This window comes from Anopheles merus, chromosome 3L (assembly GCF_017562075.2).
Source record: "Anopheles merus strain MAF chromosome 3L, AmerM5.1, whole genome shotgun sequence".
NCBI lineage: Eukaryota > Metazoa > Arthropoda > Insecta > Diptera > Culicidae > Anopheles > Anopheles merus.
In genome coordinates, this window is record NC_054085.1 from 36,610,920 (window position 1) to 36,638,888 (window position 27,969).

General features: G+C 46.6%; 5 protein-coding genes across 18 annotated transcripts in view; 2 read left to right on the forward strand and 3 right to left on the reverse strand.

The window, feature by feature from the left end:
- Positions 1 to 23,383, reverse strand: part of LOC121598438 (dnaJ homolog subfamily B member 6) — a 67,172-nt gene extending 43,789 nt beyond the window's left edge. For 5 of the 14 annotated variants that reach the window (XR_006005567.1, XR_006005566.1, XM_041925307.1 and 2 more), the window contains exons 1-3: positions 17,981 to 18,173; positions 15,167 to 15,335; positions 4,836 to 4,840 (exon numbers count right to left, since the gene is read on the reverse strand). The gene's annotated coding sequence lies outside the window, so the exon portion shown is untranslated. Of the gene's footprint in view, positions 1 to 4,835; positions 4,841 to 15,166; positions 15,336 to 15,521; positions 15,586 to 15,640; positions 15,745 to 16,592; positions 16,723 to 17,980; positions 18,186 to 22,908 lie in introns of those variants that run through there. The other 9 variants (XM_041925309.1, XM_041925308.1, XM_041925301.1 and 6 more) reach the window with 8 other exon arrangements.
- A 516-nt stretch (positions 23,384 to 23,899) lies between these two features.
- Positions 23,900 to 24,934, forward strand: LOC121598442. The gene is made up of 2 exons (XM_041925318.1): positions 23,900 to 24,334; positions 24,420 to 24,934. The coding sequence occupies exons 1-2, from the start codon at positions 24,186 to 24,188 to the stop codon at positions 24,724 to 24,726; spliced, it is 456 nt and encodes a 151-aa protein (XP_041781252.1). The 5' UTR covers positions 23,900 to 24,185; the 3' UTR covers positions 24,727 to 24,934.
- A 93-nt stretch (positions 24,935 to 25,027) lies between these two features.
- Positions 25,028 to 27,002, forward strand: LOC121598435 (RING-type E3 ubiquitin-protein ligase PPIL2). The gene is made up of 3 exons (XM_041925293.1): positions 25,028 to 25,267; positions 25,328 to 26,428; positions 26,496 to 27,002. Exons 1-3 carry the CDS (start codon positions 25,236 to 25,238, stop codon positions 26,953 to 26,955), a joined length of 1,593 nt encoding a protein of 530 aa, XP_041781227.1. The 5' UTR covers positions 25,028 to 25,235; the 3' UTR covers positions 26,956 to 27,002.
- On the reverse strand, positions 26,972 to 27,477 carry LOC121598441 (probable peptide chain release factor C12orf65 homolog, mitochondrial). Its single transcript, XM_041925317.1, has one exon. The coding sequence runs from the start codon at positions 27,475 to 27,477 to the stop codon at positions 27,016 to 27,018; it is 462 nt and encodes a 153-aa protein (XP_041781251.1). The 3' UTR covers positions 26,972 to 27,015.
- LOC121598444 (MIEF1 upstream open reading frame protein) lies at positions 27,419 to 27,913 on the reverse strand. Its single transcript, XM_041925320.1, has 2 exons — positions 27,581 to 27,913; positions 27,419 to 27,517 (listed from the first exon to the last, which is right to left on the reverse strand). Exons 1-2 carry the CDS (start codon positions 27,755 to 27,757, stop codon positions 27,479 to 27,481), a joined length of 216 nt encoding a protein of 71 aa, XP_041781254.1. The 5' UTR covers positions 27,758 to 27,913; the 3' UTR covers positions 27,419 to 27,478.
- Positions 27,914 to 27,969: the final 56 nt, after the last annotated feature.

Sequence of the window (27,969 nt, forward strand, 5' to 3'; positions counted from 1 at the left end):
TCTGTCACGCACGATCGATCGCATTGAGTGGCGTCGTCAGTTTGCGCGGACGAGAACCGGGGAAAAGTTGAAATAGTTTGCGTAACAAAGTTTAAAAAAGCTTTCGCTTCCTGTCCTCTTTATAGGCGCAAATTGAAGTCAAAAGAAAGGGATCCATAATTGTTCAAAACTGTTCTGCAACAACCTAGTGTGCTGACACTACAATGCAATAGTGTGAATCATGGCAATCATTCGAACCGATTTGCATCACAACAATAATCCATTTCAGGCTAACACACACACATCCAATCCAACGCATGATTTCATCAATCCATTTCCGAGCGCAGTTAACCCGCCGACGACAGGCAAAGATCAAGATCACTAGTAAAGGGATTGCTGATTGCTTTCTTGCCGCTTCTCACTCATCGCAGCTATTTGTAGTAATTACACTGACATCACCGTAACAAGTTTCCGAAGAGAGATGGACTCCATGGTCGCAACAACAACAACAACACAAAAAAGAAACAAAAGCAGCACAAACAGTCCCATCTGGTCACCATCCATCTCAAGGCACAACGGTTCGTTCTCAATTTGCAGTATCACTCGTTTGCTCCAACCAACTACTACCTAAGCCAACACAGAGCACATCCCGGGTCTTCCTCAAACTCTAGGTAATTGTTTTGAACCGAACGAGAGGGCCATCTGGTCCAACAGTGCACACCAGAAGTAGTGTCGAACGCTGCTAATTTGGTGTAAATTGTTTGTACTTCCCCTCCTCGAGAGTGCCTCTTCATTTCCTCACAGACGAAGAACTCTATTACTTCTTCCAACAATATATCAACAAAGAGAGATCAAGTTCGATACACCGGCGGGAAGTGTGTTCGAGCGCACGTGGAAGCGTAGAAAATCGCCGTCTTCGGATTTCGGATAATCGCCTCTAAGAGCGTCTCGTTGACCAGAACCTTGCGGCACACACTTCAGCTCTTCGGGGGCCTGGCTAATGATACTCCGCTCCCTTACACCTAAGTGATCTACACAAGTGAGGCCAGCCTGAAGGCAACACATCGCTTTAGAAGAATAGGGCGTGCGCACACAACATCTCCTTCAGCATTTGTCTTAATCGTTCAATCGAGAGCGACGACGGCGACTTGACCTGGCGCCTCCGGATGGTCCCGCGTAAACAAATTAGCTTCGAAATGAAGTGCGCTTCTACACTTCCACACATCCAGACAATGGTGGCAGCACACTAACATCTTCATTTGCTTCGGGAACAGAGCGAATGGTAGTGATGATTGTAGTTAGCACCATCCCGCCGCCTGGAGACATAACACATCCGATTGACCTGCGCGCCAGAGCTCACAGAGCGCGTTATTACCGATCAGCGATCCAAGGGAAAGAATTCATTTGGAGATAGCTACAAAAAAAAAGTCGATCAACACACATGCACACCCCATAATTACGAAATCGAAAGTTCACTTCCTGAACAACACACATCTCTCTCGTGTCTGAAGAAGATATCGCAGAGCCTTTCACTTTCCCTGCCTTCTGCACTGGTTTGATAAAACCCTTTTTTGGGGTCCCGGCAGTTTTTGTCGATTTTTTTTTGTTGTTGGTTAGCTTCATTTTATTAAATTCAAATCTTTGCTTCCTCCTTTACCACGGAATCTTATCGTTTGCACACATGCTTCCCTCAAACCCAAAACCATTCACAGCACACCAGAGACCGAGTGAAATCTTAATTAACATTTTAATATCTTTTTAATTGATACCAACTCGCCGAAACACCCCATCTGTGTGCATGTGTCCGGGCAGGTCGATGACCGGAAAGAGACCGGGAGAAGATCTCCGGGAAAGATTGAACAAGCAAAGCGCGCGTGAAGATGAAAGCTCCCGATTTCTCGTCCTCTCCCACTCTCTGCCGTCAGGCTTTAAGGAGGCAAAGGTGTGTATGTCACAAGTTCGATGCTGTGTGCATGCAAGTGTAGTGACCAACGCGAAGAAATGGTAAGCGAGCTTAACGTATTACCTCCTCCTCCTCCTCGACTATAAAAGAGTGACCAAATGTGCTTGCCAAGCGGACGTCAACAGCTTACGTTTGTCTGTGCTTTATCTGTGCTTTATCGCAATAAACTCTACACCGCTCGCATGTATCCCAAAGGCAACACACAACACACGGAACACGCCCAACTGCAGTATCTAATTAATTTCTCCGGTCTCGTTGTCCAATAAAACGCGCCCAACCCTCCTACCTATATGTTGCTTGCATTCGAGTGTGTCGTTAGCAGAGCGGGCGTGCGCCCGTGTATTTCTTGTTCCAATATTTACAATCCGACCAAATTGCACCTCGGGACTGTAGCATGATGCCGTTCAGCTATTTCACACGTTTGTCCAGTCGTTCCCAAAATGTGTCCCAAAGCGAAACGGCCCCGTTCCTAGTCGGGAAACTCTGAAGTGCACACAAAACTACGCCCAACAGTATGGGGCGAAAGATAGAGACGATCGACACCTTCCCTTGTCGATTTCTCCTCTCGAAAGGTGATCGTCGTTAATCGATAATATATGATTTTATTGTGGCCCGTTACGCGCGTATTATAAAACCGTTTTCACCCCGAATCCTCTGGTTTTTGTGATTAATTTTTCACGGCTTTGTAGGAAGCTGGAGATTTGAGTGGTTTTTCTCACCGTCTGTGTCTGTAATAAATCTGTACTTCCTTCCTTTTTTTGGGGAGGGAATGTTCTTTTCCCATTCGGCGCTTCAAACATAGAAGACATTCCGTCAAAGTCTATGTAATACAAATAATAGACACCGGGGCATAAGCCCAAAAACGGTGCCCTTTTGAAGGGCATTAATCTCTGTGTCCCGTAACCTTTTTGCGCAACGGTAACAACGGTGTACCATTATGCAACTTCTCCTCGCTTTACATTGCACGTGCCCACCGGTACACGCATCTCTTCCCGTGTAGGCCCCGGACCGGCCGGCCCATCCGTGGTCATTATTCTCTTCCTTCATGCAAATGATTGACGACGAAAAGAGGCAACCGTCAACCCCCGGGATCTAGCCCACCACTCTGCCGCTTCACTGACGACCAGATGTAGGCGCGCGAAAAGTGGGAAGAGTCTATTTTAAGGTGCTCAAAACCTGGTGTGTGTATCATGGAATCCAAATTTGTGCAAACGGATTAAATCATCTTCCATTTTTAAAAGTTTGCAACGGTCTGACGGAAACGGAGATCGTAGTACAGGTATTTGCGAGTACCTAGTATCTCTCTCCCTCTCTGTCTCTCTGGGGGCATAGACATTCGTAGTTGTCGGTGAGGCATTGGTTGATCAACTAGATCACGTTTCATACACGGCATCATCTTACACACTGTCGCAGTCGCTAGCATACAGAGCTGATGTATTGCGTCAACATTAGAGTTTAATTAACTTGTCTTCTTTTTCGGAGACCCTATACCGAATGCGTTTGAACTACTGCGCGCAGTGACATAATCTATCGATCGACTAATATCTATTAGAGCAATGTGATGTAATGGAAATCCATCTCCTTTGCATAAGAGGATCTTTTTGCAATTACTGAAAATAGGGATAAAAAGTCATAACAAGACACGACCACGTACTTTTTTGCTCAAGATGTGAGTGAAGAACCTGTTTTGCTGTGCATCGAATGAATCGTGTTGAGTGATGCTTATTCACCAATGAGTTCAAGACAAGCAGCTGCTGCCGATGCGTGTTTTCAACCACAAAAACGTTACTACAAACAAGAGTCATTCATATGCACTTCACAGTTTGATGCTGCTGATGCTCCACCATTCATGTGATTGTTTTGACTGATTTAAACCCCTCAAAAAGTGAAGTTATGGTGTTTTCAACACTTTTCGCTCTGTGATGAATATTTTCAAAATGTTGAGGCTTTAATTTCAATTACATCTAACATCAACTTGCTCATTTAATCGACTTGTGAGCAAGAATAGGCTTTCTTACTTCGTGTAAAAATAAAAATACGACCCCATTAACCCTTATCAATCATCCCGAAACACAAGGTCTTCAAGAGGACACGTGGCTTATGCTTGACTCCAGAAAAAATAATGGTGACAGCCACTCTTCCAGGGGAAACTTTTCCGTACGTTAATAAAAAAAACACTCCTCTGTCAGCAACGAAATCCTCCGTAGATGGTTCAGAGCTTTACGACCACGCCTGTGTGCATGCCATGTGCATCTCGTCCGGAGTGGAGTTTCATCGCCCCTTCGTGTGATACACGGCTGTCCCAACCTACCGGCCATCGACTATCTGTAGAGTTCGGTGAAAGTTTTGGAATGTGCATGTGACACTGGGAAAAAAAGCAGACATGCTCAAACCGAGGAAGCATCCTCGGCTGGGTAAAATGACTTCTTTTTACTACGACCATAACATCGCAGTCGCCCAGGCTGCTGCTGCACTTCTTGTCCAGCAATGGCCTCTTCTCCTTCCCAGCGCGTCAACATGTCTCCACTGAGCTGACCACCCTGAAGCAGACCGTTAAGCAGAACCGCTCGCGGCACTTCCGTCGGTTCCTGTTTTCTTTCCAAAACGTTCTGCCCAATCACTTTTGCGTCTCGTACCGCGGACGGTATATCTTGATGGGGAGGGTTAAGAAATAATTGTGTAAACAAACCTGACCCACATAGCGGGCAGGAGAGATTGGGAAGGGGAGCACAGTTGACACACTACTCCAATTATACCTTTTCACCTTACCCACACACACACACGCACACACACACAGGTGACAACGACTGTTTGGATAGCGTCCCCCAAAGGGTCCCCCCCAAAAAAAGCACGAAGAAAAACGCCAACTGAAAGATTAATGCGCTCCACACACCTTTTCTTACGCACGCAAGCCGTCAAGCGCTGCCGTGTTGTTGTGCTAAGACGGAAGCAGAACTAAAAGTCGCAGCTTATCGAGAAACAGAGATCCCCATTCTCTTTCTCCCTATGGTGTATAAAGGTCGTGATGCCTTCATGAAACGCGTGTGAAGAATCTTTCACTTCAGGTCATCGTTCAAACACACAATCGTTTTGATGGGCGCGATTAGAGATCGTTTCAAAGCACGCGTACACACAACAGGGGAAGCATCATCAGATAGTGTTTGTCCAAAAACAGCTTTTTGAGGGATTAAGTGCTCCAACTTGCCACCCCTGAGGTCTATTTATTTTCTAATAAAATGGATCATTTCTTCTCCCCCCAGCTTGGACGAAGAAAGGCAGCAAAACACGCTTTGATTTACAACATTTACATTGGTACAGCTACCAAAAATTAATTTATAGCACACACACACACGCGTATTTGATTTTCAACCAACCGACCGGACGGACAGCAACCCAAGCGCAGTCAAGTGCGTAAAATAGAAATTTACCCATTTCCTGCAGGCAAATAAAGCGCAGCCGAATTTCTTTCTTCTTCTTCGCCTTGCTTCCCCCCACAATCTAGGGGCAGGGCCGGAGATATACTCCAATCGAAAAAAACCTTTTATATCACAAACATTAATCTTCTAATCATTGAACATTTCTTTTTTACGGCCGATTTGAATTAGCAGGAACGACGATGCGGTGTGTATGCGCTTGCGCGCGCACACACATACCCCGCCGCCAGCTTTTCTCCTGCATCGGGCCCCGACAGACAAACGCTTTCATTAATCATCGTAAATTGGTGCTTTCTACCACGCAGCGATTTATCATCAGTACTAAGACTACTACACTACCAGTACTTGGCGAGGTTGGACCGACTTTACCGACTTTGGAACAGGAAATAGTGCCGAATAGAGCAATTGGTTTTCAATGGCAAATGATTACAGCTAGCGTTTTGGTTCGAAAGCAAAGACCCGCACAACAAGCGCACATCGAATTCAAACCATTTGGTGCGTTGAGGTGTATGCATTGTATTTTTAAACTATAACGCAACGAATCTCTTAGTCACACGGAGTCCGCGGAGTTTTTTTCAACTTAACTGTAATAAAAATTTAAATTAACGCTAAATTTAGCACCATTCAACACCTGACGGCTTTCCATGTTTGAGAGAAATAAGTACAAGTCAACTGATTTAATTGTTCACTACCACCCTCGGTTGCCAATGTCAATAGGCAAGATAATTCATTCATTCTTACGCGTCTGATCTTGCGCTCACAATATTGCCAGCCACAGTCTAGGCGCGTGTGTGTGTGTGTCATATGAACCTGTCACCCGGTTTTGTAAAACCTACGCTATAATAATCCACTATTAAGAAGCGATTCAAACCCTTCCACCCTTCCGTGGCACTGTGTGTCTCGCTGTCGGTGTGCGCGACCAACGCGATTAAATTGCGCGCGTCAAAATCAGACGACCGGCGGCGAGGGCCTGCTGCAATCTGGGGTTACGCGCAACACTGAGCTAACGGTGGGACACAGCAGCCGCCTGCTGTGGTCTGACGGGCAAATCTCAAACTGTCCTATGATGCAACACGCAAGCGAGAGGTGATGAAAGAAAAAAACAAAACCAAAAAACAGAACTACCCACAAATTGCAACGAGTGTCGGAGAGCGTCAACTACAACGCGAACGCGGCGCTCTCAAAAGTATAGTGTTGAGCAACACACGAAAGCGCAGTGATTGAAAAGTGTCTAGAGACATGACTTATGGAACGATATTTTTGCTTCCAAGGCTAGAAGAGTATCGAACTTTGGTTACAAACAGCATCCAACAAGTATATTTTATTTAAAAAATTGATATCTCCTTCAAAACTTTCAATCTTTGCGCAACAAACTGTTTTGGTATGAATCAACAAACCCACCAGAGCATACCATCTACTGCTACTGCTACTTGGTGTACCAATACTATCTCACAACAGTAATCCTTCTGCCGTTTTAGCTTGTTCAGAGGTCTGGCTGGGGACGATCGTACGATCATCGGTGGCTAAGTTTCGTTGCGAGCCGTGCCAGTAGCTTACCGTCACTCGCCTAATCACAATAATGTGCACCATTCCACCACACCATTTAACCCCAACCCCCTTGGGTTGATTGCCACTGGCACACCATCATTCGCGAGTCCGAGGGAGAATTTATGTTGCGTGAAGTTTGTTCGTAGCGCCACCCAAACGTCGCATAATAATGGCACAGATTCTTCGATGAACTCAATAGGCTTTTCAACATGTAGAGAATGCTCACGCGATTACACACAGTCGCCACACGCCCAATAAAGCTATATGTGTGTGTGCACGCTTTTCACGGCCCAATTGTAACAAAAAGCCCCCAACGAAACCAAACCAAACAAAAAAAGGCACGAACTTTTCACCTTCGCAGCGTATGGAACTCGGAACACGCTAATGGGAAACGACGAAGGGGGTTACCTTGAAATCACATCAATTGTAAAACGGATTCTCAATTAGAAGGGTTGTTTCGGAGGGTGGGGGGAGTGAGGGAGGTTGTTTTAGACTAAACACGGTCCGCCGGTACAGCTTCTGGCGATTTTGCTTTCCACACATTTAATTTGCCCAGCTCTCCAAAAATCCCTCATTAAAAGTTTTTCGCAGTACAACACTTAAGCGCCCCACTGGTTGTCGCCATAAGGTCAAAGCTGACACGCATACAAGAGCACATTCTCATCAGCGAATAAAATTGATTACAGCATCGTCTAATGCAAACAAATTTATTTCATCCCCTTTTCTCATTAAACTGCCATAAAGTACCGGGTGTACCTTTTACGTCACTGTTCTTCTTTAGCCGTTTTTCACTCATTCCCGTCGCTCGTGCTATGCTTGCTTTAGTGGCCATAGGATGAATAGGCTCTTTTTTAGGTGTCAGAGATGAATTTTACAAGACCCTTTTTTCAGGGAGTTACCTCCCCATACTCTCTCTTTCTCTCGTCTTAAAGGGAAGCCGTACCTGTTTCCCCACCCTTTGACTGGTCGAAAGAGCTGAAACCAGTGCTGGCCAACCAAAATTATCGGGTTAGAGAGCTCTGTTTGTTTGTGGAGCCGCCTTTTTTTGACCAGCCATAGCGGTTGTTGATGGATGATTGAGGTCCGGCGACCCAACGATCCCCCGCGGGTTACATAACATTGGTGGGCTACCGAGCGAGTATGCCACTTATTATCATTATTTACATTTCTTATTTCAAGTAATTGTATTAATATTTTGGGATTTTTGAACGCAGAAAACGATACAGCAGTATGCCGTTAAAGTGATTTTAAGTATCCTTCTTATTTTTTTTTTTTTTTTTTTTTAGACATTTCAAACTTCACGAAACGCCCATATCCTTGACAATGAATGTGATGCATTGCCGTAAAACGCTTGCACTATACTATTCCTGATACTACCACCTCTGCGCCATCTACAGGAGGAGGACAGTACAAACGTGCCAGAACATGTATAAATAAAACACTCATTTCGCTGCCAATGACATGAACGATTTTCCACCATTAACAGACCCACTAGACCGGCTGTGAGGCAACCAGCGATTAAACAATGGGGCCGGTAGCTTTAAAAAAAACACGAGGAAACATACGCCCCAATAACATTACCACTGTCAACGACATCCAAACAAGCGCATCGCTCATTTTCCCCCGCCAGAGGTCGCTGTCAAGGCAAGAAGGGCACGTGAGAACACACTATGTTTTTCCAATCAATTCTCCCTGGACCTGCCTGCCTGTCCGGAACAACTGTGTGTGTTTTTGTTGGCAAAAATACAAAACAGAAACATCACTCACAGGCAAGGAGGAGGCGGGCACCACAGCCATTGACATCACAGCCCTCGGCCGGCAGGTGTGACAGGGCGATACCGGAAGACGCAACAATGGCAGACAGAAAATGGGTAAACTTTTAACTGACAAACTGACAGCCGACGATTTGGAGGTTATGTACATTCGTCCATACCGACTGCGTGCGTGCAAAAACTGCGGCAAATAGGGAGACGGGATCCCACTACCATCGGAGGGAGCTTCTAACGGGGACTCGGGTGTTCGGGTGGGAGGTGGTTCCGTCATGTTTTCACACACTTCGTTTCGTACTCAATTTCAATCGATACCTTGTGTGTTTGTGTGGATGCTCCATTACGGCTCTCCGGGCAAGTGTGTTCAACCTTCAGCCGAATCAGCGTGTGTGTTTAGCATGTCTCCGACCCCGGTGTTTCTCTAAACACTTTTTTGGCAACTATACACAGTTGTCACTGATACGTCATCCATGCGCCCCAAGCGCAGCACAGCGCTCTCCGAAAATCGCCAAATGTTACGCTTTATTTTTAGAACAGACTAAAACAAGCTATTTTTTCGTGTGTTTAAAAAAAGGATCCTCACACTTTTTCTTTTTTGCATTTTCATTGGCCGTGATCATTACACAAATAGACTTATTGGAGACATCAGCACGCCGTAGCCGTATTTCCATGATATCTTTTTTCCACACTGTAGGTCAAAATTTTCCACGAATTACCAAAAAAACAAAAAAAATGGATCCGCTGTAAAAAAAGCTGTGGAAAATGTTTGTTTTTGATATTTTTCACAGCCAAACAGCAAACTGCCACCACCACGCTGGTTTTTTTCTGGTACTTTCTTTCTGGTCTGTACCCCAACCCAATCCAAGGTTTGATCAATATTTGCTTCCGGAGTCATAACATTTTTTTCCATAGCAGTCCACAACCCCCTAGTGTTGTGACCCCGTTCCGAAAAGAACAGAAGGGGAAGAATGAAAAATTCAAAATTTCTCAGTACAACAAAAATGCAATGCCGCCGCCAACTGGCTGGCGCTCTTTTCCATGCGAGCTGTATGGTGGAGAGTATATGAAGCAATATCCTGCAGTATAAACAGTCCATCAGAACGCCAGCCCTGCTATGCACAATCCACAGGAGGAAGACAGAACACCTGGACACACTGGCAGCAAGTTCCTTTCGTTCAAGGGCTAACCTTCCGGGGGGCTGTATGCTAGTCGGAAGGCGCAAGGGCCAAGCGACGAACCGTTCCCCTCTCGCTCTAATCGACTTTTGCGAAAGGAGCGTTCGTCCTTGCGTTGCAGACAGTTTAACGAGCTCTATAAAGTAGAATAGCTTAAAAGTAACCTCGCCCCAAAAAACGGACCGGAAAGAACGAACAGTGCAACCACAGGAGGGACCGACGTCCGGTGCGAGTTCTATCTAATCAAGCGGAAATATTTTTCTGTTATAATTTATGAAGCTGCTGCTGCTGCTACTACTACCCTCATATTGTACTGATATTCATTGCCTGCGGGCCCGGTATAGTAGCAATAGCAATGGCCGGATACTTTTAAGGTATTACAGCACCAGATTAACATCAACAACTCGACTCTGTTCGATCGGAACCCCTTGATGTTTGAGTGGGGGATCGATCGTAAAAGAACGCAAAGCTCTTAGGTCATAAAATGTAACGTTCTATCACATACTTCCCTCCCTCTACTTAGGATATTGAATTAATAACACGCTTTAAAATCGAACATTGCCGAACAACCGCTGGGTGCATTTGCTCAACCCAAAGCAAAAGCTAGTCAAGCGAAACAAACAGACCGATTTTAGCGAATAGAACAGAGCCGTCATGCAGAACTACAACCCATAATGGTTTACAACACCACAACAGGCTGACTGCTGGTGAACGTTCAACCATCCGGAATAATAATTGACCGTTACAGTCACGTCAGAGAGCTTTAGCACATACAACTTGTTGAGTGAATTCGTGCCCAACAACACATAACCATGCGCTACCTGGGGCCTGCTACTGCCTGTTTGCAAGCAGATCATGTAAAAAACCTCACGAGAACTCGTCTACTCTTCACCCACAGCAAGAACACACACGCACACGCACCAACAAAAAGGAGGATAATGGGGTGCAAAAAAACACCACAACGTTCAAGAAGCGCACGAAACTCAAGCTCCAAAGTCGAAAAAAATCGAAAGTTAAGGTCAGTGGGCACCGGTAAACCGGTTTCTTCCAAACTTTGGTCTTTTTCGCCCTGCCCCGGGAAGGAGAACTCTTCGACCAAGACAAGTCAACGAACACACATCCACCGGTGGAGGCGCGCGGGCGCGTGTTTAGGCCATGGGAAACTTTGCGCGAGCTGGTAGGATGGATCGAACGCCAAAGTGAACAACTTCTAAGTTTTCATGTTTTGCCGTCGTTCGGCGATCTATTCAAATTTGTGCTCCCAGCAGCAACATTGACGAGCGAGTTGTTACATGAAAACTTGTCCAAGTTTCTTCAGAGCGCCAAAACTGACGTCCATTAGCAACTAGACATAATCCTATTGATCGTATCTATTGAGTTTCTTATAGTAGATTTGAAAGCTCAAAACACCATAAGATATCTTCAGGCAATTAAAAGACATAAATTGGCATTCCTTGCACTTCAAAGCCATGGCTCCTCCTCCTTCAATCACGCAAACGAATAACTCCACCAGAATGCTGTATTATCTTCAGATAATTGCATACTTCCAGCAACAAACAATGCCAGTAAGACACCTCACTATCTCCGAAATGGGCTGGGAAATGGAAAGTGGCTGGAATTTGAAAATGGCATTTCAATCGAAATCAATCAACCGAACACCACACACACACACACACACACACACACACACCCAACAGAACACGAACGTAAAACCCAACCATCCCGGACGTCACAATCATTTTACGCTTCATTAGCCGCGTGTGGCAATTTTGCGATTTGCTAATGCTGGACACAGGCGGCAGGCAAGCAAGCAAATTTGCACGCGAAACGCTAGGAGAAGGCGCCGTACACACACACACACGCAGAGGGCAGCAGCAGCTACAAAAGCGTGCTGAGGTCATCCGAAATACATTTGCCATTTCAAGCGGGACGCCCAGTCGTCCGTTAACGGTCCTTTCACTTCGGTTCTGAAGAACGGCTGGTCAAGCGATTATAGGGTGGGGAAGTTGGAGGCATCTATCTCCGAGTCCGGCGCACACTCCCGCCACACGCGGCTTGTGCCCTTTTTCCTACAATTGCTGGTAATTTCAGCGGATGAGAATTGATTGAATTTGTCCGGAATTGATTGAGGAAGCTAGTCTCCTTCTTTTCTCGGAAATGCCCATTCCTTGGATCGCATCTCAGACGGGAAGATGATCCCATCTCGGAGTTTGGGAATTGTGAAACAAAGAAAGGTAACCCAAAAAAATGGTTGATACCGTCAACGAACTTCGGGATGGGGATCCGGATGGTAGCAGCAACGAATCGAAATAGGTAGCTAATTGGAAATAGGGAAAGACAATCCCAAGGTGTTTGTAGTTTGCTGAGAAGCTAATTGCTTGCAGAACCAGTCTAAGCGTAGATCTCTTTAAACTTGCTCAAACAGTTCTCCAAGAGTGTTGGGGCGAGTACACACACACACACGCACACCAGGGCAGTAGAGTAGGAGGATTCCACAATGACCCAGAGCGACTGCTTCCCCACTACTCTACACCCTATCTAAGACCGGTCTCGCTAGGTTCTCTTTTTACATAACAATCGTTTATACCTTTTTAGAGACTCGGACCTGCCCCGCTGGCAAACTCGTTGATCCACGGATTCTAGCCACCAGCAGGAGACACGGCTGCTGATCGCATATCGGGTGGGTTGATGCTACCCGAGGACACGTCCACCATAAGGTCGTAGGTTTGTTGAGGCCTACGCGGAGCGAAACTCTCAAAAGCCAGTGATGCAAGTTCTATCAAACATCTCGATTGATGATGAAAAATATCGCGCTTTTTTGTACCACAAAACACAAGCGAGCACGTCCTATAATATCTCCCTAAAAGAAAAAAACAAAGCCTAAAAGAGAATACGAAAAATGGAATGGCAAAAAAGCTGCCGGATTCTCGGGCGACGTCTTCGTCCACCCGTATCTGGTAACAAGAGAGATCTGTTGGCTGGTACTCTTGAGCACATTCCGGTTGTTGATTCTTCTGTCGGCATTAAAGATGCTTAGTTTTCATACCGTAGTCTCGGAGAGCTGTTAAGGAACATGACAGTGTAGACCGTAGTACACTTAACATTCTGGACACGGAATATAATTGATGACGGCAGCTAAAGCCATCCTGCTGAATGAAGGATAAGAATGGGATAAAGGAAGCGTTGAAGTTGAAGCTATGTTCGACTTCGATGAACATGAACAAAATCTTCACAGAAGGACTTGTAACTTGAAATGAAACTTTCACCACTGAACGGCATCTTCCCAGAAGGCGAAAATAACCTTTGTAACATTCAACAAAAAATATTAAATTCATGCTGAACCCGAAACGCGCTAATCGAGCAATGATATCTTGATTTGAAGGGAATACAATAATCGCTTCCTTCCAGGTATTGATCCTACTTCTGGCGCAAAAAACAACATGAAACATTTCAACCATCTGATGACATTCATGATACACTTGTAATACAAACTGCATCACATATTCCACACCCCGTCCCAAAGCGAAGACGACGATGACGGAGAAACCGACTAGAGCCAAACGAGCAAAAATGCAGATGATCCATCGCTTCTTGCAACAAGATTTAACGACACCGTTTAGACCGCCGTAAAACCCCCCATTCCCGTAAAACACTCATTTATATTAGCACCGTATCAGTGTCCAATTACTTTGCTGTGCATCACCACCACCATGTCAGCCAGCCAGCCAGCCAGCCACCGGTTTGCGTGCTGTCTGCGCAACTGGTTTCTTGGGTCCTGGGGTTTGCCATTTCAGGTTGGTCGTCTCACGCGATTTAATGTCGATTTTTTAGCTTTTTTGGCATTCCAATGGGTCGGGAGAATTTCAATCGATTCAGTTCATCTGAACGAGCACCACCACCACCACCAACACCACGAGCTCGTAGCAGAATTAGGAAACACACCCGAAATGAATAATGGGCATTCGTAGTTCCTACTGTATTATCGTTTTTGCATGCACAGCAAAACACTTCCCGCGTGAGGGAGACGGAATTTTGCCATCATCTTCATAGCTAACGCTTCTCTGCTATTGTCATTGCACACATCAGAGCAAATCGATCGTACTTGTTTCAGTACCAACCATTTACCAATGTTGCTTCCATAGAGTCACAGCGTTGAGGGGACCTCGAAAAGAAATACGAACCCAAAAAGCACTCCACCATTTGAACTTCACGCCCGGTCCCAATGTCGACGGATGTTGTAGGATGGGAAAGGGAAGCAGCCCAGCCAGGTTGCATGTGGAGAGAGCCCAGCCCAGTGATGGATATGCAAAATGTAGCCCGCCACACATTGCCAACAAGCCTCGGCGTGTACAAACGCTGAAACGATCGATAAAATACTATTTTTGAGGGGCATTTGCGCTAGAGCAATGTGGATGGGAAACGTCGTGTTCTGTACGACACATTGTACATGACATACGAAATTGATGCTACGCTCGCGCTTCCCCATTGGTACTGGTGGTGGCGCCCGTTCTTTATGAATAATTTATTCGGTAGGGGAAAATTCACGCAAAACATAACAATTTATTGTCATTTCTGACCGCCAACGTAATTAATAGGCTTTAAAAATCGGATTAAAACAAAGAATGTCATTTGACTTTGTTTTCAAAGATGTTTAATAAGAGACTGCAGCGATATTTCTTTATTTTTCAATCGACTTTGATTATTTTTGTACTGCATTCCCTTTCTCCGCATATGAAAACTTCACAGACCCTTCATTCTCCAGCCACCCACTGCAACGCATACGCAAGCCCGGGGGGGTGGTCTGTCCTGACTGCATAAACGGCAATTCCTCATGAAACTCAAAACCACCCCCTCACCCTCCCGCAGTGGCATAATACAAACGCAGCATACTACGTAGCATATTACACACTGCCGAAGTGTCTGGAGGGGGGGGGGGGAGTCTGCGGCCACACCAAAAGGGGGCGAAAATGCTGAGGCTGTCGTCTTGGCTGCTGTCAGCATAACAGACATTTCAACAACGAAACCAGCAACAAAAAATACGTGCGCCAATACGTGGTAAAGGCAAAGAATGAAACCATTAAAGGTTTACGTCTTTACCCGCTCTCCCTAGCGAAGCATAGCGTGTTTTGGGGGGGGAGATGAAGTTTCGAACATTCACGTACGTTTGGGCGTTTGATGTACGCTCAGCCGTTTTGAGGCGATGTTTCTTTTCAACCGATGTAGGTTTACAAACAAAAAAAGACGTCCAAAATCCTCCTCCAGCCTCTCTTGTCACATTTTCTACTAAGTTTTACTTACTTGTTTTGATGGCGATAATCGGCAAGAACTCCTGCGGATGTTGAAATCTCCTTCAAACTCGAATTGCACTGATTTTTTTTGTTTTCAACCCTAACACACCATCAAACACAGATCAGAACACACTTTTGTCGGCACCTTTCCTTTAATTTTTCACCTGAAACGGATCGCACTGTAATATAAAATCAGAAAAGAATGCACTATTAGCAATGTTGCTGTGAAATTTAAAATTAAAAATCATTTTTCTGTCACTTTTGTCTTCGTTTTTTGAACTCTTTTTCGAATGGGTTTTAACTTTGTTTCAGGATTAGCACTGATTGCAAATATGAACGTGGCAAAATTAGAGCCATTCACTCACACATTCACAAACTCGTTCGTCCAACCAATTCCAGCAAAAATGATTAAAATTTCCTATCACCACGAACAGCGACGGATTTTTTTCCCTCACAACATGCACACACACACACAAGCATACACCTTCTGGGCGTCACTTTTCCGGGCAGGAATGTTCCTGTTCGCTTCGGAAAAAGGTACTACTAGCACACAGCGCGGCGGGCCTTTATCCTTCGTACACCGCACAGGGAAGCCGGAAACCTTCTGAGGATGAGTTATTTGCGCTATTATTTCCATTTCCCACTTTTTCCCCAAATACGCTCGCGTCGTGTGTCTCTTGCCGATCTAATGCTCATTTCTAACGCACACACACAGACTCTCACCGTTTAACTCTCTCGGGCGAACAGAACCACGGAAACGGGGCACCACTCTGTAGCCGTTGACCTCACCCATGGGCGAGAAAGAGTGAGCGAGCCTGTGTACTGGGCAAAGGACATGCACACTTCCTGGAACGGGAAGCCGGCCGCGACGGCCCCACAACGGTGGGTGGTTGGGTGTGTGATGGAGTTGTATTTTTTTTAAAAGACAGTAGCCAAACCACCAGTAACAACTTGCCAGCGTGCATGTGCAATTATTAACCAGCATTTTGATAGCGTTCGGTCACGCAAGAGAGCTGTTGGAAAGTGACACAATTTAGGAATTAAAAACATAGGAAACATTCCCAATTCAGCACGGGGGGGGATGATTTTTGTTGCGGGACGGAGATTGCTGCACTGGCAACATCGCAACACGCCCTACTACAAGGACGAAAGCGACAACCTTTCCTACAGAGAGCGAGCGAAGGAGCGTTTGCGAGCGAGCAAAAACAAACCAACGCACAGAGCAAAAGCAACAGAAACAGAATGCAAGGAAAATCATACACACACAATACTCATTCCCGAAGATAGCATCATCATCACCTTATCTAATCGCTCAAATCGTTCCTAGCGAATGTCGATAAAACAAACCGATCAGGTCCACGCTCCCACCACACAATCAACCCACAAAAACACTCCCTCAAGTGCCGCGGAAGAACTCCAGCAACACACACACACACCTACGCTTGCTGGGCTGGCCCTAACACACCGTGCCGTCGATTGGCAAAAGCAGTCAAACACCGACACACCCGGCGACACAACACGCCAACACGCGTTCACAGTGGCAGGAAGTTTGCAGCAAACTGAGCAGCAGCAGCAGCGGCCGTTGCGAAAAGACGCGCGCGCGGAGTTTCACGCAAAAGGTTGCCCACCAGAACCAGAGTGTCCTCCGAGAGGGTGGCCCTGCGCTCTGTGTGTGTGTGCGTTTATGCTCCCGGGCATCTCTCTCTCTCTCTCTCTCTCTCTCGCTCGGAGTTTCGGTGTGTTTTCTCCGGAGTGAGGACGCGCCCGAGAGCAGCCCACGCTGTTTCTTGCCATCACACACACCCAACAGCTGCTAATCCAAAATGCTCCCTGTTTGCACAAAATGCCACAACAGGAACTTCTTCACTTCCGGATCAGGATTTCCGGAGGAATGAACGAACAAAAAAAATGCCAACCTCACACCGCGAAACAAACGGCTTCCAGCGAGAAGGAAACTTCAGGGATTGAGCATTTTAACAAGCCCTCCTGAGTGTGTGGTGGGTGCCACCACCAAGAGCGTTGCAAAACAGTCTCTTTTCCGCTTTTTAAAACGCATGCGCCACATTTTACACCGCCGCTCCTGTGGCAACGAGAGCTATCGAGGGGCATTTTTGCTCTTCGTTTATCTTCTTTTTGGTCCACGGTAAATGACACTGGTAAAGCACTGCTTCCGTTTCCTGCCGGCAGGAGGATGTTGCTCCCATCGCACACAGCGCAGAATAAAGCATTAAAGCTGTTTACGCGTCCAACACGGGGACCTCTTCTCTTCATGGAAATGTCACTATAAGGGAAATTCTGATTTGATATTTTGTTCACATCAAATGATGCAATGTTAGTAGAAAAACGAAAAAAGAACGCAACAGCGATACAATCTCCACAGTACAGTGCACAAGTAAAGAACCAAGATTAGAATGTACGGCTGTTCTCGGCTGTATGTCTTATTATCACTTGCACACACACATGCACGCGGCAACAGTCACGACAATCTCTCCATCCGGACAATATACACACACACACAATACACCCGTGATGCTGCCTCCTCTGCTTTATTCTAAATAGTGTCAAAATCAGCTGACAGGGAAGCACGAAAGGGCGACGACACGGATGTAGATGTTACAGCCATTCTCGATCGGTTGGAAATGGGACTTGGAATGCGTCGCAGTTTTGGAGGGGAATAGTCCACACAGTTTGCCACAGTGACATACTTAAACTGATTCAGCTGTCCCAAATATTCACCGATAACGCACAGCTCGATTGCCGGTTTGCCTTGACAGCGTCTCTCCCAAAAACGGATATGTCACTCAGAGCTGGACCAGGAACCTACCCTCACACTGTTGCACCACACAAAAACGCAACGCTGATCCCCACAGTGACGACCCCCAAAAACTTCAACGGAGGCGTAACGATCGGCGTGAACACACACACACACACACACACACAAAACCCTTCACACACCGTCGTCAGTCGAACACGACCGTAGTACCGCGCGGTTCAGACGTCTGGCTGCAACTGAGAGCGCGAGAGCGTGTGCCCCGTAGCCGTAGCAAGCAGCCGTAGATCGCGGACACGATCCTTCCCCACACACACAAAAGGTGATGCACGCCATGGCTCTCCCGGCGCGGCCTGCTCGTGTGTGCGCGAGCGTGACACGCACACTTTCGCCCTCGCACACACAGAGCGACGGTTAGAGGAAAGATCCGAAAAGCCATACAAAGGAACCGCGCGCGCGCGCACGCTCGTACTCACAGCCCGGGAGGGTTAGAAGGGGGAACAGGCGGTGGAACCGGTGTGGATCATTTTAATACCCCGGGTGTAGGAGATGGGATGCCCCACCAAAAACAAAAACTCGATCAAGTAGGGCCCAGCACAGGTAAAACAACAGAGCGAGCGGCCAGATCGATCTCTCACGCGCCTTCGTCATGTAACAACGCTCACCACTCTCTCTCTCTCTCTCGCTCTCGTTTTCGATATACCGGGAGGAATGTGAAAAGGGCGAAAGGGTGCAGCAGGCGGTGGAGCTGCTGCTGCCACTTACACCAAGAAACGAGAACCCAGTGTGCGCCATACTAACGTGTGTTCGTTCGTTGACACGCATCAGCAGCCCCACGTTGCCCGTCTGTTGTGCTTGCAGTGTGTATACAGGCCGTGCAAAAGGGGTGATGATATTGCCCCAGCACGCACTGTGTGTGTGTTTGTGTATGTGTCCGGTACGTGGTACGCGTCGGCAGTTGGGTTCTAACGTGCCCGTACAATCATCGATATTGGCCCGGAGTTGCGGAGAGCTCGGCTAGTTGATGTTCTGTAACATGAAGAACTGGAATTAGAAGGTTTCTATGGGGGAATACCAAAGGAGCAGATTGTTCTAATTTACCAATCCTTGGGATAAAAGATTGGCAGACTTGTAGAAAATGCAATTAACAATTCGGTATCTTCCAAATCGTGGGACATTCCCGCCTGCATCGACTTACACCCCCCCAAGCAAAGGTCACAATCGACGGAAACATGCCAATGTAACTAACTATTTGTTTGACTTTCCAATACACACACCCGCGATTAGAAGATTCTACAAAAAAAAAAGAAGAAAAAACATTATTGGTCAAATGCAAGCTAATCATCTAAATTGGATCGAGGGCATTCGTGGGGCAACGTCCCAAATGGAGGCGACGCGCAGGCAATTTTTCATTCAACAACCTCCCCCTCCCCATCCCCAGCATCACCTAAAGAACGAACGCCTGTGTGTGTGGTCGGGGGGCCCGCGACCATTCGTGGACCACTCCAAAAGAAGGAAGAAGGCTACAATAATACGCTCACGTCATTCCAGGCGGCCTGGAAAGATTTAGCTTTACGAACCACACCACCCGTAACCGATTTGTGGGCATTCAATAATAGCCCCGCAGCAGTAAACGAAATGTGTGTGTCTGTGTTTTAGATAAAGGATTTAGATTAAGTTCAGAGCCGTGACCGATTAATATTTTGTCGCTGGTTGTGGGATTTGCGAAACGCGACAAACACACTTCACCCACAATTTCGGGGACAATTTGTATTGTTTTTTGGGAACGTTTCATTGACTTTCATCGACAAATGAAACGCGAATCTTTCTTTTCCCCCTACGATTGCAATATTTAACACAATCGAGAGATGAAAATATACCCATTCACTCCCTTTTCCTCTTTGTCCTGTTCCAAGTTTCCTGTTCGAAGGTGATAATTACGGTGGGGGAAGATGAGGCTGAATCGAACTAGGTGCTACATACTAATTAGACCTATTCTTTGCTTTTCCTCCCATTTTTTGGGATAGTGTGTTGCGTAGTTGGCAACATAAAAACGTAAACCTCATTCTTTTTTTTTATTGCACAAGCTCTTCTTTCTGACATGTCTTCTTCTGACTTCCTGCTAAATGAAGGTACAAAATGTTGGGCGATATTGCCTAAATCACTGCGAATTTTGAGTAGACTTGTATCACGAATCTTCAAACTCAAAGGTGCTATGTATAATGTTTGAATACTAAAATGGCAACTGAACTATGTTCGATGTTGACAGCAAGAAAAAACAAAAACTGAACCCCTCTCACAACCGATTTTTCGATCGAAGCGATTGGCTACTAATTAAACTAATTATTTACAGTGTGAAAATGGGCCCTTCCTTGCTTACGTGAAAAATGAAAGCTAATCATTAAAGCGGCTAATTGTAGAGGGGTGTAGACGAAGCGATAAACGCCAAGTATAGGAAAACAACCGGCTTCTTTTACAAATCGTGCTGCCTTCGCACATTCTCGGCGAAGATGGGGTGTGGGGAAGTAAAAAGTTTTACCATTGTCGTACGATCAACAAAAAAGCGGAAAACAGGAAGCATTGCAGCTTCGCGCTGTGAAACGTCTTCATTTCAAAACACGAACTTGCGAGATTATTTGTTAGTCATCCGAACGGATAATTAATTGATTGCCAAGGGCCACTGGTAGAGAAACTGGTAGAATATCGAAGGGAGTTCCTTGCGTTTGAACATTCTTCAGTTGCAACATTTTGGAGTTAAAACTTTTAACTAACTTGCTACAACTTATAAAAGCGTTGGAGCACTTTTTTCAACCTTGATGTTGTTTCGCATTAATTGCAGTGCATCATCAACTTTTAGGGTAGTTCCGATGCCATAAAAGCCGGAAATTGTAGAAAAATAAAGCGCTGCAAGGCCGGGCGCATCCTATCGCTTGCACGAACGCATTTACCTCCGATTTTTATGGCACTGCAAGGATAAAAAGAATCAATTAATATCATTAACTCAACCCACGCAACCCAGAGGCTCGAAAAGCCAAAGCACACAACCCGGCCAAAGCATAAAAGAAAATTCCTAAGCACCCCATAGCACACCACCGCCGGGGTGGTGGTGTACGTGACGGGAATGGTGATTTGTGTACCTGCTGATCGTGACAAATTTCAAAATGCACTTGTCTGAATGCCACCTAGTACTACGGAGTGGGGAGAGTGTACATCAAATTACGCGCCCTTTTCAATGCAAAACGGGGAGTTCTAACGGATCGAGGGGGAAGGGCTTGCAGCTAGGGGGGGGGGGGGGTAGACTGCCGGTTCGGTGCATGAAGCTGCAGCATAATGCGCGTACGCCTTCGGAATACATTCATGCGCGACCGCGTGGTTAAATGAGGGTGTGTTGTGTTTGTTGTTCGTTTGGTTCGAAAAATTCCAGTTTGAAAATCGGTTGACATTTCTTTTTATCATCGAAAGCTGATCGCTCTCTAGAGCACGGTTCGGATTTAGAAAAGGTCCAATAATTGGTAACAAAATCAAGCAGCCATTTCTTTGACTCGCACTTTAACGACCAAAACCCCTCGTAATGAACTCGCGCGGCTACACGGTGTTCTGCCTTTGATTCGTGGTGCTTCGAGGGGGAGATGATGATGATGATGATCATGTGGCGGGATCGTACGCATGTTTGGTATTTTAATGATCCGTAGCGGCGTGAGGAAACAGTGGGAGTGGGAGTGTGAGTGTGCAGTCAAGCTTCCTGTCCGGTTTTGAAGTGGCTACATGTTTGGACTTTAGATCGTGATACCTTAACACACACACACGCCCATAGACGGGTTATCGATTTCAAGCTTCTTCCAGCCTGCCTTTCCGACAATTTGAGCATCTGAAATGAGCCTTTCTTGAAATGGGGTGTGGAAGAAGCCACACAGAGAGTTAGAAAGAAACATTAACCTAAACATTGTAAGGAAGACATGAAGGTATGGTCCAAATGACAGCAATAAGTTCACGTTAATGTGATTAGCCTAAATCATCATACTTTAAGAAGCAAAAGAGAAACTTCATCTTGCTGATTCCTCATTATCATCTGCCCCACGACACGAGTAGGCCTTTCAGCCCTACCACCTTCCAAAATTGAGCACACAAAACAAAGAGAAACTTAAATGCACGCATCGCACACGCGGTGAGGACACTTTCATTGCGACAATTTCGAGACTTTATGCTATCTTCCCTCTTCGGTGGAAAATGAGCGCAACCAGCCAAACAAATGCTGTGGCCATGTAAGGCAAAGGCTGTAAAACCGCGGCTAATGTTGTCGCAACAGGCGAAAGTGAAGGGGTTTATCGTTGTTTTTAGTTTGTCTCTTCTCCTGCAACGTACCGGTACACAGGCTTTAGCAAATAGAGGATTTACACGCACAAAGCTTGAACGATTTCTATCAAGTCTAAAGCATTAATTTGATACACCAGCATAAAACACAACGGAAATGTTATCAAATTGCTACAAACAGGATTAAACTCTTTTCTTCCTTGTCTCGTCATGTTCAACCTAGCTTACCCTACCAGCAGGAATTTGCGCAATGCAATTTCCCTGTAGTTTTTCCCAATTCCCAATTAAAGCTGCAATACGGTGGTGTCGAATTGCAATATTTTAGGCAGGATATGCTTCCACCGTAGATTTAACCCGAACCTTCCCGAGACCAATTTTCGAAGCAATTTTGACAACGTGCGCTTCCTTCGATCAAACATCTTGCCGCACACTCACACATGTACAAGGAACAACACTTGAACACGTCGCTACGCAACATACGGGAAGAGGCATATTGTGGAGTTCAGTGATTCTTCCGTGAAAATACTGGTTTTTATTGGACATTCAAGAAATTATTTGTAATTTGTAATAATTTTACGTACAACGAAGATACACATATTAAAGGGAAATGGTTTTATGTATAATAATTACGCACTAAGGCACAAAGTGGATGGAAAGGATAATTCGCTTACCTCTAGAAAAGCTGTCGCTGAGCCTTACTCTTCCTTACGGCACACCTGGTTCCACCACAAATTCTTCACTCGCGACGAATTTGTTCGCAACCACACAACACACACAAGCGCTATCGATTTGCTTCACCAGTCCAGAACTGCACAAGATCCACGTTTTCGGCAACTCGCACGAACATTAGCGCTCGACACGCTCCGTTTGTTTGGTCGGGCTTGCCCCTGCTTGCTTCACCAGAGCACCTTTGCCGTCTTATCGCTCTTGTTCTTTTTCTGCTCTTCACGCGGTAGATTGATAGCTACGGGCTAGAAGAGTTCGCGCACAGCCAAACCCCTGCCAACCGTACTTTCCAGAACGATCAGGAACAATCTTGTTCCGGTCGAGCGACTCACGTGAATGCAGCAAAGGATACACCAGCTGGAAATGCAAAAAGATCGATCCTTTTCGAGGTCTACTTTGAGCGGGTCTTTTCAGCGTATTTCCAAGTCCTTTTGTTTATGCCGGCTAGTTCGCACACCAGAAGCGACGGTAGAACAACGGACAAAATTTAAACTTATGCAGAGGTTTTATTTAGGTTTTAGATTCGCATTAATGATATATTTAGCTATTCGAGAGAGGAAAACTTAGAATCATAATTAAATGAATTATCAATTGGGCTATCAGTTCCAAAAGCTTGTATTTTTATCTTTTGATTGAACAAAATTCAATTTGCCACCGCATATGTTTTTTTGTCATGTACTGTACGCGGCTATACATGCAGGTTGAAGATTTCAACGGAGATTTTTGCGATATTTGCAAATGTTTTTGATGGATTTCAACAATAATTAGTACATTTAGATATTTTCAAGCTATTTAACACTATCAATCTGATTGAAAAACGTTTAAAATGTAATAAAAAATAAGATACAGCTATCACAAATAAATATACATTCCTACCCCTCGTAAAGACCGGCATTCCAGTAGTTTTCCCAATTTTTCCACAGAAACTTGCGGTTGAAGCCTTTGCAACACTTTCGCACACATTCCGCCAGAGCAAAAATCTAAAAAAATCGCCCTTTTCATCAAAACGTTTAATTTATTTCTCTACCCTCAACTACAGCTGACATTGCGGAGTACGTCAAGCCGCTGATAATTTGTTTACCTTCGTCGCTGCCAGAAGAATTATTACACAACCCACAAAGGGCCCGTGTTTTTCGTCGGTGTGCATCGTCGCTGCAGTTTAAAGGCCGCACGGTATTTCACTTGCATCGCATCTCCCCGCCCGCAAAGCGCACCTACCAGGATGCCGGAAGCCAACCTGCCGATCGTGAACACGCTGCGCCTGCGGCCACTGACGAAGGAAAACATCCTCTACTACTACTTTCCGCTGAAGGGCATGCTCAGCTATGCGGCACTGTCCGTCAACGTAATGAACCCTTCGATTGCGATCAAGTAAGCCACAATTGCAGCACAATCTTCTCCCTCTGGTGGTTTGTGTGGTCCTTTTGACGCTCTCGTTCCGGTTTTTCTTCCACAGACTGCTACCAAAGCGTGACGTGACCAACTTCCTGTTGCTCCACACCGTCCTCGGCACGACGCTGTTCATGTACAGCCGGCCGCACCTGAAGGCGGTGCCATCGAACAAACGGGTGGCGTACAGCATTTGCGGCTCGGTGCTGTTCAGCTTCGGCTCGGTGCTGGTGTGGGCCGTCATCCGGTCGGCCGTGCCGCGCAACCAGGGTCTTGCCACCGTGCTCGGCCTGTCGTCCGGTCTGTTGATGGCCAAGCTGGGCTACGACTACATGGACAACAACGACAGTCTAGCGGTAGCGAAGAAGAACTAAGCTACGTGAAGGGTTTCGTTTAATTTCACCCCGCCCCCCAACAACTATTGAGTCATTTACATCGCAGACCCTTTGCCATTGCCGGGCAGGAGAAGGAAGACTGCAATCGGAGCAATCGAAAAATGTGGCAGAAATTGTGCGCTGCAGTTTGATTTAGTTGAAACATTCGGCAAAATACACCAAGATTGTTGCTATTTCTATTACCTTACAAGCGAGAGGGAGAGTTATTAGTTTTACGTGGATTGAGAATGAAAGTGCATTCATGTTGGTGGGCTATTTTTGCATTTTTGGTTTTCCTATTTCCGTCATCGCGCGATGGCGAAGAAAAGGGACAAAACAAAAACCCACGAGAAAGTACGCAGCCAAACGAGCAATCGCGAGCTGTCAAATGTGCAAAGAAGAAGAAGAAGACAGCGGGAAGTAAAAGCAGAAGCAGCGGATTGTAAACAAAGCATCCTCCAAGGGGAATCTCAATTTCGTCGCAACTTTCACCCTAAAAACGCTTCAAAATGGGTAAGAAACAGCATCAGAAGGATAAAATGTAAGTGGAATATCATTTTTGCACGTTTTTCGGGTTTAAAACAAATTGCTGTTCTTGTAGGTACCTCACGTACACCGAGTGGTCCGAGTTTTACGGCGGCCACAAACCAGACTCGGTGGAGAATGAGCAGATCAAGTTTAAGCGACTGCCGTTCGACCACTGCTGCCTCTCGATGGTGCCGTTCGAGCATCCGTACTGCGACAAAGACGGGAACGTGTTTGAGCTGGCGGCGATTGTAGAGTTTTTGAAGCGGTTCAAGGTCAATCCCGTTACTGGCAGCCCGCTGGATGGCAAATCGCTGATCAAGCTCAACTTTACCAAAAACCACGAAGGACAGTACCACTGCCCGACGCTGTTTAAACCGTTCACCAAAAACTCCCACATCGTGGCGAACGGTAAGACGGGCAACGTGTTCTCGTGGGAAGCAATCGAGCAGCTCAACGTGAAGGCCAAGAACTGGAAGGATCTGGTGGACGATACGCCGTTTCTGCGCAAGGATCTGATCACCATCCAGGATCCGGCCAATCTGGACAAGTTCAACATAACCACCTTCCACCACATCAAGAAAAACCTGCGCGTCCTCACGGAGGAAGAGCTGGCCGAGCGAAAGGATCCGCAGGGCCGGCTGAAAACAATCTCCGCCGAAACGAAGGACATTCTGACGCAGCTGGAAAAGGACTACAAAGCACCGGAAGAGCAGCAGGAAGAGCGGCAGGTTGCGGACAAGTTCAATGCAGCTCACTACTCAACCGGGGCCGTGGCGGCTTCCTTCACCTCCACTGCGATGGTGCCGGTGTCGAACCACGAGGCAGCAATAATCGACGATGACATCGTGCGGTACGAGCGGGTCAAGAAGAAGGGCTACGTCCGGCTGCTGACCAACTTTGGTGCCCTAAACCTCGAGCTGTACTGCGAGCAGGTGCCGAAGACGTGCGAAAACTTTCTCAAGCACTGCCAAAGCGGCTACTACAACGGGTGTCTGTTTCACCGGTCGATCCGCAACTTTATGATCCAGGGCGGAGATCCTACCGGGGTCGGGAATGGAGGAACGTCTGCGTGGGGCAAAAAGTTTGCGGACGAAATCAAACCAAACCTATCACACGCCGGAAGGGGCATACTGTCGATGGCCAACTCGGGACCAAACACGAACGGATCACAATTGTAAGTAGAGGAAAAGTTGTTAAAAGTAGCAAATTTAATTCACTTTCGGTTTGGATGTGTTTCTCAGCTTCATTACCTATCGATCGTGCAAACATCTGGACGGAAAGCACACGATTTTCGGCAAGCTGGTCGGAGGGCTGGAAGTGCTGACCGAGATGGAACGCGTGGAAGTGGACAATCGAGACCGTCCCATCGAGAACATCTTCATCCAGCGGGCGCAAGTGTTTGTCGATCCGTTCCAGGAGGTGGACGAACAGCTTGCCAAGGAGCGGGCGGACGAGCTGGAGCGCATACAGCGGGAGGCGGAAGCGAAGCGTGACAAAACGGCAGGCAAAAAGTCCTCCCAACCGCTGAAGGTGTTCCGGTCCGGTGTGGGCAAGTATCTCGATACGAGCGTGACCAAAGTGCTCCCTGCACAGGCGTTAGGGGAAACTCCCGGCACGAGTGGCACGACCAACGATGCATTGAAAGCGAAGAAACGTAAAGTAGGAAGTGGTGATGGTTTCGGTAATTTCAGCTCGTGGTAATTTTAGAACAAATAAATTATAAAACATTAACCGTTTATTAAAGACTATCCGCCAATTGGTTTAGCTACTCTTGTCCGACTCGTCACCAAATTCACGCTCTTTCCAAGCCTTTTTCTTTGCCTGCAGCTTTTGCTTGCGTCTAGCCGTTTCCGTCTGCTTCTTGGCTTCGATTCGCTGGAGTTGCGCCTCCACCGACTGATCGCCATTGTACAGTTGGTCCAGCTTGCCGATCAGCATCTTGCGCGCTTCGCGACGATTCTCAAACAGCGACCGGGTTGTGTGGCACTGCACGACGATCCCGGTCGGTTTGTGCGTCAGCACCACCTTGTTGTTGGTCTTGGCCACTGCCTGTCCACCCGGGCCACTGCCCCGGACGAACGATTCCTCCAGATCTTCATCGCGCAGCACCGGCACCCGGCTGTGATCGATGGCTTTCGAGAGGCATCGTCGCCATGGGGATGCGGAAAGAGCCTTCAACTGTGCGGTCGATTCAAGAGCGACACATCGCAGCAGGCCGAGCATGTTATATCACCCGGGCCCGATCGAGTAGAGCGCGTCCTCGCTGAAAGTATAATCGAATTCACGGTGACACGGTGCAAAAAGGGGACAGTGCCGTCGGTGTTACCTTGTAGCAGAACTCAATCTCTTTCGGGTCGGTCAGTGACGCCGACTGGCGAAATTCGCGCCTAATGCGGTTGAGAAAGTAGTCCTGGTCGGTGTGCTGCAGCTGCGCGCCGTACCGAAGCAAATCGCGATATAACGAAAGCACCAACCGCTTGGTCGAGGCCGGTACTACGTTCATTTTACATTAGGTTTGTGGTGTTACACAAAACACACGCGTCCCTTCCGCAAACACTGTGTGAAACGCAGATTTCCCTTTCCGAACCCCCTTTCTGCGCGTTGTTTTGTGTGCTGTTCGGAGAGTGACGTTTCTGTCATTTCGTAATGAACAGAAAAAAATGGCGGTTACGAACGTTAGAAGAAGAAGAAGAAGAGGAAGAAGAGCCAAAACCG

Coding starts and splice junctions, on each gene's coding strand:
- LOC121598442 (XM_041925318.1), top strand. CDS start 24,186: ATGCCGGAAGCCAACCTGCCGATCGTGAACACGCTGCGCCTGCGGCCA. Junction 24,335..24,419: donor AACCCTTCGATTGCGATCAA/GTAAGCCACAAT, acceptor TTTCTTCCACAG/ACTGCTACCAAAGCGTGACG.
- LOC121598435 (XM_041925293.1), top strand. CDS start 25,236: ATGGGTAAGAAACAGCATCAGAAGGATAAAAT. Junction 25,268..25,327: donor CAGCATCAGAAGGATAAAAT/GTAAGTGGAATA, acceptor CTGTTCTTGTAG/GTACCTCACGTACACCGAGT. Junction 26,429..26,495: donor AACACGAACGGATCACAATT/GTAAGTAGAGGA, acceptor TGTGTTTCTCAG/CTTCATTACCTATCGATCGT.
- LOC121598441 (XM_041925317.1), bottom strand. CDS start 27,477: ATGCTCGGCCTGCTGCGATGTGTCGCTCTTGAATCGACCGCACAGTTG.
- LOC121598444 (XM_041925320.1), bottom strand. CDS start 27,757: ATGAACGTAGTACCGGCCTCGACCAAGCGGTTGGTGCTTTCGTTATAT. Junction 27,518..27,580: donor AGATTGAGTTCTGCTACAAG/GTAACACCGACG, acceptor TTATACTTTCAG/CGAGGACGCGCTCTACTCGA.